The sequence below is a fragment of the Hyalella azteca genome, unplaced genomic scaffold (assembly GCF_000764305.2).
Source record: "Hyalella azteca isolate HAZT.00-mixed unplaced genomic scaffold, Hazt_2.0.2 contig14379, whole genome shotgun sequence".
NCBI lineage: Eukaryota > Metazoa > Arthropoda > Malacostraca > Amphipoda > Hyalellidae > Hyalella > Hyalella azteca.
The window spans coordinates 80,026-89,995 of record NW_025944268.1 but is presented as its reverse complement, the minus strand read 5'-3'; the positions used below and the strand labels follow the sequence as shown (position 1 = coordinate 89,995).

At 41.1% G+C, this 9,970-nt stretch overlaps 1 protein-coding gene across 2 annotated transcripts; it reads left to right on the top strand.

The window, feature by feature from the left end:
• The first annotated feature begins 466 nt into the window (after positions 1 to 466).
• Positions 467 to 8,937, top strand: LOC108673870 (sodium-independent sulfate anion transporter). Of its 2 annotated transcripts, none has more exons than XM_018161755.2 (11): positions 467 to 887; positions 1,209 to 1,406; positions 1,696 to 1,891; positions 2,494 to 2,714; positions 3,364 to 3,634; positions 4,497 to 4,737; positions 5,770 to 5,901; positions 6,467 to 6,695; positions 7,024 to 7,203; positions 7,574 to 7,892; positions 8,095 to 8,937. In XM_018161755.2, exons 1-11 carry the CDS (start codon positions 666 to 668, stop codon positions 8,226 to 8,228), a joined length of 2,343 nt encoding a protein of 780 aa, XP_018017244.1. In that variant the 5' UTR covers positions 467 to 665; the 3' UTR covers positions 8,229 to 8,937. The 2 variants fall into 2 exon arrangements, with proteins under 2 accessions (XP_018017244.1, XP_018017252.1); XM_018161763.2 differs by having other exon boundaries at positions 468 to 887; positions 1,212 to 1,406.
• The last annotated feature ends 1,033 nt before the right edge of the window (positions 8,938 to 9,970 follow it).

The window sequence follows — 9,970 nt, the reverse complement described above, 5'->3', positions numbered from 1 at the left end:
AAATTGCACAGATAAAGTTATGCCAGATATAATGCTGTCAAGTGTTGAGATTAAGCACACAATTGCATGTAAAATGAATTAATACTTATTGGCTGACAACTACATGATCTACATCACTTATTACAATGAGCATGGAGAGGGAACTTCATGTGAGATTTGAATCTTTCAAAAACAAAGATACTAGAATCCTCAGGGTACTAAATTGAAAGTAGAAAATTATTGTGAAAAATATCTATATGAAATCAACTTCTTCATAAATCATTGACAGTAATTTTTAGAACTTTTAATTTTAAGTATTGAGCAAGCAAGCAAGCAATTCTGAATTTTTTAATTTAAGAGCAATTAATCAGACTATATTAGATGACTGTGCAGGTGTGCACCTTCTCGTTCTTTTGTATGTACCACTATTATTAATGTGTTAGAAAACCTATTCATTTATAATGTTTCAATTTGGATGAGCATTTCTCTAAACATTATTTTCTTAATTTCTAGTACAGAAATGAATTATAATAAGGGTTATGCATGAGATGTACTGGAACATTGTAATTCTTAGTTCAGCTACCAGTCAACTAGATAGCAAATTGTTCCATAACTTCCACGGAAGTGTGAAGTCATTGGCTCTGTCATCCATATTATAATTATTGGTCCATCTCTTTCCCTCTGCAATGTCAACCACTGCCACAACATCTCCCATTGAAGCTGTTTCACTCATCAACAGCAATTCTGACCCTGGTGCTCCATCTCTTCTCACCCCTACATCTCCCATTACAACCTCATCCCTTATTAGCATCTCTTCTCATGCCAATGCATCATCACACGTCACTGACCCACCACCTGAGATCAACTTGCCTCAAGGCACACCTCTGGGCGTTTCCACATCTGGCTTGGTGAGAATAAATTTCTGTTTTAAATTCTTGGATTTTTTCAAAAAGTTGTGGTATTTATGCTTTATATTCAAGTTATATTATGTACGTATATATAATCTTTAGCATAAGGCAACAATCGTGTTTTTATATGGGTAGATACTTAGGAAGGTCATTCATTTCACAAAGTTTGCAGGCAATTGATTGCTATGTAACTTTCATTCAACTCATCTTGGATTTATGCATGCCATCTGATATATTAACTATTCCTTTTACTTTTAAAAATTTCTCACTCATGGTACAAGTATTAGTATTGATCAGCTGATAAATTTTACCTCTGATTAGCAGCAGGAGCAAAAGCTGAGCAAGCGATGTGGAACACGAGCGAAAAAACTTGTGAAGAAGTATCTCCCAATTTTGACCTGGGCCCCATCCTATTCATTGGGACATGCTGCTCGGGATGCTGTAGCAGGACTTTCTGTGGGACTCCTAACTGTGCCTCAGGTCCTGGCCTACAGCATGGTGGCTGGTCTACCACCAAATGTAAGTTGTAAACCAGATAATATTATTTAAATAGGAAATATCTGCTCATTTTGGCTGGAAACTATAATAGGATAAATTTAAATATGCACGCACTATGACCGATAAATTTCAGATTAAGAAACTAATTTGCTTCAATTAAAATTCTGAGTATCAGTTTTTTTTATATTTTTGGTGAGATCTTCTAACGAATGTTTTTTTAGCAAATCGTATCTACATTATATGTTTTTAAACAACATGTGGAATTGCTAAAACATGTGGAATAATCCTTTTACTCCTGTGTGTGCCTCAGTATGGACTGTACTCAACTTTTGTGGGGTGCTTCTTGTATGTCCTGTTTGGATCAACCCCTGGTCTGCGTATTGGTCCTACTGCCGTGATGGCCATTCTTGTTGAGCAATACACCAATCATGGCGGCCCTGATTATGCTGTGCTCATATGTTTTACATCTGGCATCATTGAGCTTCTTTCTGCCATCTTTAATGCAGGTAGGTACTGAAATTGCCAAGAAGTCTTGTGCTTAACCAAAGCAGGAATATTTTTATGAATATTTATTTTATTTTATTTTTATGATATAAACTTTAGGAATATTTTTATGAAGTCAGTTTATTTATGTACTCTTTGGAAGTATGGAAACTGCTTTAGGTTATCTACTATATCTTAGCTCCAATTAAGTTATGTAGGGATAAAATGTTCTCATTTAAGTTGACATAATAAAATTTAATTTATTTTATTGCATTGTTTATCAAGTTCTCCTGAATTAAGATCGATTCATGAGCTTTAATTTACATTTTAAATTTTCCACAATAGCTACGTATAAGTATTAGCTAAGGCAGTAAACAAGTTTTGACTCCCATCAAATTGTTTTTCTTGCCTTAGCCAATTTCTGGTAGCAGCCAATTTGCATTGAAAGTCCACTTGATGTGAATTTTCAGCTACAATATATCTCAGTTGATTTGTTTGTTCCCTTTGAAATTATGCTCTTTCTCAATAGTCAACAATAATTTGATCATTTTGCAACAACTAATGCATTTTAATTGTTTTTTTTTCTATTAATATATTTATTCTAACAATTGATGCTACATTGCAGGGTTCCTGGTGAACTTCATTTCATCCCCTGTGATGAGCGGCTTTTGTTCTGCAGCAGCAATAACGGTGATGACGTCACAACTGAAGGCATTACTGGGCATTAAATTACCAACTAAAGGTGTTGTGCACACCTGGGTTACGCTTGTCAAGAACATATCCCTCACCAACTGGCCAGATTTGGTTCTTGGTGTTACCTGCATCATATCATTAGTCTTGCTCAAGGTGATTTTAAGTAGATTTAAAATTTTATTTGACCATTGATGTAAGACTAAAATATTCCTAGAAAACTTACCTTTGCATGCAATGTTTTTCACTTTCTGCTTGCTCCTCACTACACTAGTTATGGAAGATTGTTTGTGTGATTCAATAGGATTTCATGCCATGAGCTGTGGAATTTTTAAAATTTGTATTAGTTCTCCTTGTATCTTTGCTGATTTTCATTCAAAATGTTAAACTACAGAATTTGCAGGAAGCAATTTATACAAGTCATTATCAGACTCGAAGTGAGCATCCATTGCAGCAAGAAAAAGTCACTATAGATTCCTTATATTTTTTATTGATTGGGTACTCCCATCTTTTATTGACTGTCAATTAGAGATAATTAACAAAGCAAATTACATTTGAATTGAACTGGTCGTTCTTGCTACTTCATTTGATAAAGGCTTTTTTTGTTGAACCAATTGCACTGGCCTTCTGTGTCTAACTTTCTGAATTTTTACAAGCAATTATCACAATTTATCAGGACGTAACCTACAAATATTGAAGTTTTTAAACCTTTGAATCACACAGGATAATTCGTTTGTTTTAATTTGGTTCCTTATTAAATTACGGTATAGACTGGCAAAGAACTAATTGATAAATTTATCTTCAGAATATGGAGGCTCTTGTAAAGTGCTGCATCAAGAAATTCAGGAGAGATAGCATAAAAGAGGCACCAGAGAAGCAAACTACAAAGGAAGATGCAGAAATGGAGTCCATTCAGGAAGACCCAGAAAAGGCAAGCATGAAAGAGGAGCCAAAGGAAAAGAAAAATTGTGCCAAAGGAGTTTTCTTCTTTTTCAGCCTTGGAAGAAACGCCATCGTGGTCCTTCTTGCTACCCTTGTTGCTTTCATTACTGGGGGAGGAGGGTTAACAGTGACGGGTTAGTGAGGGTAACGTGCTGGGGGAGGCTTAACAGTGATGGATTAGTGAGGGTAACGTGCTGGGGGAGGGTTAACAGTGACGGGTTAGTGAGGGTAACGTGCTGGGGGAGGATTAACAGTGACGGGTTAGTGAGGGTAACGTGCTGAGGGAGGGTCAACAGTGACGGGTTAATGAGGGTAACGTGCTGAGGGAAGGTTAACAGTGACTGGTTAGTGAGAGTAACGTCCTGGGGGAGGGTTAACAGTGACGGGTTAGTAACGGTAACGTGCTGAGGGAGGGTCAACAGTGACGGGTTAGTGAGGGTAACGTGCTGAGGGAAGGTTAACAGTGACGGGTTAGTGAGAGTAACGTGCTGGGGGAGGGTTAACAGTGACGGGTTAGTGAGTAGGTTAACAGTGACTGGTTAGTGAGGGTAATGTGCTGGGGGAGGGTTAACAGTGACGGGATAATGAGGGTAACGTGCTGAGGGAAGGTTAACAGTGACGGGATAATGAGGGTAACGTGCTGAGGGAGGGTTAACAGTGACGAGTTAGTGAGGGTAACGTGCTGCTGTAGGAGATAGTTCACCACGCTCAAGTATGATAATGATCTGTACATCACGTTGCCTCGGTATCACCTCCCTTAATTCTGCAGTTGCAGTAGCCGTACACATGCATACGGCCTTTTAGCCTAAATTAACAATGTCAAGCCTTACAAATTGGGAATGCAGAATCCAGCGTGAATTAATATCACCGCGGATGCTGGCCCCCAATATTATTCCTAGGGTTTCAAAGAGTGTGAAATGTTTAACAACAGGTCTCTAATATTTTTAAATTAATGTTTAGTTTGTGGTTATAAGCTGTAACGGCGATGCCTTGCAGGTTCAGTGGAACCTGGAGTGCCATCATTCAGCGTCCCCTCGTTCTCCCCGGTGGTGGGCAACGATACCGTGCCGTTCCTGCAGGTGCTGGCTGACGTGGGTGTTGGTGTGATAGTGATACCCTTCATCGCAATCGTCGATGACCTGGTCATCATCAGAGCAAGTTTTCCGAGCCTCAGCGTGGACACCAACCAAGAGATCGCCGTGCTTGGCCTCATCAACCTATGCGGGTCCTTTTTCAGGTGCTCATTTCCCGTCATTCTGTGTTAGACACAAAATAATATACATGTGGATTTATACACGCTCTATTGCTCTTGTTGCAAAAGAGAGATGTTGGAGATTGACCAGATGAATTCTTTATAATTACAATCTGAAATTGGGACAAGGTGGCAGGATGATTTTAATCCCACACGTAATAGTACAGGAGGTCTTAGCAATTCAGCCACTATAATGGCTGCTATTTAAGCTCGTACTCACGCATAGTACTATTTGTATCAATAAATTGATAGGTAATCCATCTTGCTATTGTAGACAACTGAATGTTTGAAGAAACCACCTCCTCTCCCCTCCCCAAGAAATCACATGGAGGCCCGTAGTTGACTATCATCTCATGGTTGCCTCCAGCCCCATAAGGCGATTTATCTCTAATGTATGCCCAGGGAAAATTGTTTCATATTTAATTTTCAGCTCTCGGTTCTATTGCGTAGTGAGCAGTTTATCAATCAGTTCAGTTTATTATAATTATTGTAACTGAGCTTCGTGGGCAAAGCTCGTGGTCTCTTCCGTGGCTTTTCTTACTGGCATCCTTGACAATTGCATAAATTTGGCGATATTTACTGCATGTCCACGGTATATCCGACTACCTTGTTGCTCATTATTTTGTTATGAGTATTCTCGAAAGTTCGCCTTTATATTTATGTGGTATTGTTGGGGTTGAGTGCACGTCTTTATTGACTAGTTCCTCTGCTTGGCAGCGATGGCGGGCTCATCTGATTAATAATTTTGTTATTTGTTAATTTTTTTCTATACGTATTACTTAAGCTCCGTAATTGATATTATTGGAATATTAGACAAGTTGTTATTGGACAAGTTTGATTGAAAGCCAGAAAATGGCAGTTTTTAACGTATTTAACGTATAACGTAACGTAACGTATTTTTTGCTGGCATTGGCAGAGTAGTGAACAGGTACATGTTGATACAAATATTATGTTATATATATATTTCTCATTATGCAAATGATGCATGGAGTCACTGATAGGAGCCTCCTGGCGTAGGGCGATGCCGACGACAGCGTCACTGTCGCGCACGGCGGTGGTGAACAGCAGCGGCGGCGTCACGCCCGCGTCAGGGCTGGTGGACGGCCTCCTGGTGGTGGCTGCCCTTGCCTTCCTTACTCCTGCCTTCAGGTGAACAATGCACTCATACATCCAGGAACTCTCTCTTTATTATCTACTTACACTCAAAAATATATTTAACCGCCCAACTTCTGCTTCTCGGAAGCCTCTCTATATGTTCTCCCTACACGACCGAACATACATCTCGATAGCAGTATCTTTTATAAAAACCCTGAAAGTTGATTGCATTAATAAACCCTCTTTATGCATTAAAAGGTGAACCTTCTCTATAACTTATCTCTGTTCCTCATTCGAATCCCCTCTGCGTTACCGTTTTCTTATTTCCATATGTAGCCGCTTCACGACCTCTCTTTGTAAGTCAGTTGTACCTCTGCACCTCCTACTCTGTTCATCAGAACGCTCTTCCTTACCACTCTCTGTCCTTTAATTGAACCGCTCCTTACCTCCCCTCTATCTATCGACCCTCTTCTTAACCCATTCTGCCCATCAGTTAACAGTACTCTATCCGTCAAATCCACCCTCTTCTGAACCCTCCCTGTCCATCAGTTGGACCCTCTTCTTACCTCCTCTCTATCCATCAGTCTCACCCTCTCCTAAACTCCTCTCTGTCCATCAGTTGGATCCCGCGCGCCAGTTTGTCTGCCGTGACGATGTGTGCCGTGATCCACTTGGTAGACGTGCACTTCGCGGCGATGCTGTGGCGGGCGCGGCACAAGATGGACCTGCTGGTGCTCGTCGTGACGTTCCTGACGTGTCTTACGTGGGCCATCGAGTGGGGCGTGCTGCTGGGGGCGCTGCTCCACCTCCTCGTCCTGCTTTTCGTCACAGCTCGTCCTGTGGTCGTGGTCAGCACGTCACTAATAACGTGCTGCTGATATCATTTAAATTCATTGTAACGATGTTCATTATTTGTGTATTTTCTCCTGTTTAGTGTGATCCATTATTGACACGTCAATATGTCATTATTTACTTTAATTACCTACTGTTTCTTTCCTTTCGGTAAACTTTTTTCCCCATTGGTCAAAATGACATGAAATACTAATTGAAAACTTCATTTTTGTTGTCCCGTTTTGTTAGTTCCATCACGTGATGGCGTCAGGGGTTGGCTGCAATTATTTATTTCCCCCCTCCCTCGCCCAGCCAATTGTGATAAGTATTCTTCCCCTTGGGCAGGTACAAGCGGAGGTGGACGAGGGGAAAGTGAGGGTAACCCCTCACCACGGGGTGCGCTTCCCCAGCATTGGCCACATCAGGGCGAAGGTTCAGAAAATTTTGAGGCCCAAGCGAGGCTTGCCCTCGGCCATCATCCTGGACTGCAGCTACATCACGGCCGTGGACTGTACAGCCGCTACGGTGAGACTTGTGGACTGTACTGCCGCTAAGGTGAGACTGTGGACTGTACTGCCGCTATGGTGAGACTTGTGGACTGTACAGCCGCTACGGTGAGACTTGTGGACTGTACAGCCGCTACGGTGAGACTTGTGGACTGTACTGCCGCTACGGTGAGACTGTGGACTGTACAGCCGCTACGGTGAGACTGTGGACTGTACAGCAGCAGCGGTGAGCTGTGGACTGTACAGCAGCCGCGGCTCGACTGTGTACACGTCTTACTCATTGCCTGCCGCGATTCATGTGCCCATTCATGGTCATTACCACCATTACTCTCAGTTACCATTATCCCATATCGTTGTAAATGTCCACTTATCGCCGCGTTCACCCCCAGGGTCTGGTGGAGCTGGCAGGAGAGTGTGAGGCGGCGGGTGTGGTGCTGCAGTTCGTGAACCTGGAACCTCGGTTGGAGAAGCCGCTGCTGGCGACGGCCAGGGACAGGAACGTCGCTCTGCTGGTGGTGGCTACGGCGAGTGCAGACATGAACAGTGGCGGTGTTCTCGAATGCAACCAACTTGGAGAACATTCTGTTTTACCCTTAGAACCACCCAAGACAACCGCAGGTTTGCCAAATGCATCTTCAGATCTTCCAACTCTATTATATAAACAAAACCCAATACTGCCACAGCCCCGCACTTCTCTACCAGAGCCAGGTGATTATTCTATCGCATAATTGCGTGAAAATTATTTGTTTCGATGCATGTTGGAATCTATGTATCTTACTATGGGCATGCCAATAATTTGAATCTTACATCACTGATCTAATATAAAATAATTTTAAAGTCCGTAAAAATGAACGTTGTTAAATGTGCGCGTTCTTTAGAACTTGGAATTTATTTAATTTTCTTATTTCAGCCAACCAGGTTGAGAAAGCCACGCCTCTAACAACTACAACGAGCCTTCAAAACACACAGTTACGAAAAAATACATCAGTTGCCAGTGAAGAAATTGGAATGAACGTAACAGATCCCCTCCTGTCCAGTAACTGAAAACTGGAATGGACGACAGAAATCCGTTTTCTCCCTCTACAACAACTGCCAAGTACTTAGTCTTCCGTCCAGCTAATCATTCATCGTGCCATTGAAATCATTCCCAGAATATTTTATGTTAATATAAATCGCCGAGTGTTATGAGAAATCAATGCAAAGCGGTTCTTATAGTTGAATATTTTATTAGTCAATATCTTTTCAGACAAAGTGAATCCAGTTATTATCGTGATTCTAATGACAACACATTGAAATCCAATCCAATTCATTTGAAACCCAATCCAGCCTTAACTATGGAACTCACAGGAACGGTGTTGTCGTTAAGAATTGAAAAATTCATGACAAGATTAATTGAGTTAGCCATGCCACTATTTCAGGGCTTAAGTTATTAAGCGTCTAAGCTCACGGTTTTTTACTTAACTGATTACCATATCAGAAATATGATGACGTTGCGCATAAATTTTGTTACGTTTGTTTGTTTAATAGAGGGCAATTATCGGTGCTGAGTAAATATATATATTTATATATTGCTAAAACATTACATTCATGAGTAATTTGGTATAGTACGTATATATTCGCTTTGCTTTTAAAATAAACGGGGCCGGGCCTACTAAATGCGTTAGATAACTATTGTTGAATTAAGTTTTGCTAGAAAAAGCTGATTTTCTTTTTATTTTGATACAGAATATATAATGTGCAATGAATCTCCTTTCCTTCAAAGTATTTTTTATCCATCAGACATGTCGATAATACCGCCGAACATCCGACCACGCTACTTCATTGACGTCGTAATTTACCTATGATGATAATTTCACAAACTTTCTCTTCCCTGATAAAATTACATACATTCTTAGTCGTAGATCCTCAAGGCAATCTATTTCACATCGGTTGCGCGGCAGTGTATAATGAACATTTAGGCCGTAATGATCATCATGAAAGCTGTGCGTCTCGTTAATTCATTATATGCAAATAAAGTGATAACGTTGGATTTATCCCATGCACTGGAGCGACACATCAATTCCTCTAACTTTTCATGGGCCAATCTGACGAAACTACTGAAGAAATGTAAACTCTGGACGCTACTAACTTTCATCTTCATTCATCTAGCTGAAATCTTCTGCCCATTTCAGCTCTTGGATCTTAATAACTGAACTACAAGCTCTTGGAGGGTCAAACAATGCGGTCACGACGTTTACATGTTCACTTCTTGTGAAAACAATACAGAAAAAAATTAGTGCCTCTACGCAAGACGTACATCGAAGCGAACGCTTGTTCTCTAAGTGCCGGAGATCAAAGTTTACGTACGAAGCTAGACAGATACACGTATTGCACTGAAAATAAATATGGGAACATGGATATAATAAAGTACGTAATTAGAGGACTAACGTAAAGCGAATCCGCCATTAGCTAAACACTGTCGCTTGCTGAAAGTTTTATTTCAACATTCAGCAGCTATCTTGGTTAGGAATTCTAATTTCTGACACCGAACATCTCAGCCCGAGTGATATGTTGAAGAAAACGAGCGCTGTACCGGATAGACAAGAGAGGCGCTGTACCGGAGAGACAAGAGCTGTACTGGATAGACAAGAGGGGCGCTGTACCGGAGAGACAAGAGCTGTACTGGATAGACAAGAGGAGCGCTGTACCGGAGAGACAAGAGGGGCGCTGTACCGGAAAGACAAGAGCTGTACTGGATAGACAAGAGGAGCGCTGTACCGGAGAGACAAGAGGGGCGCTGTACCGGA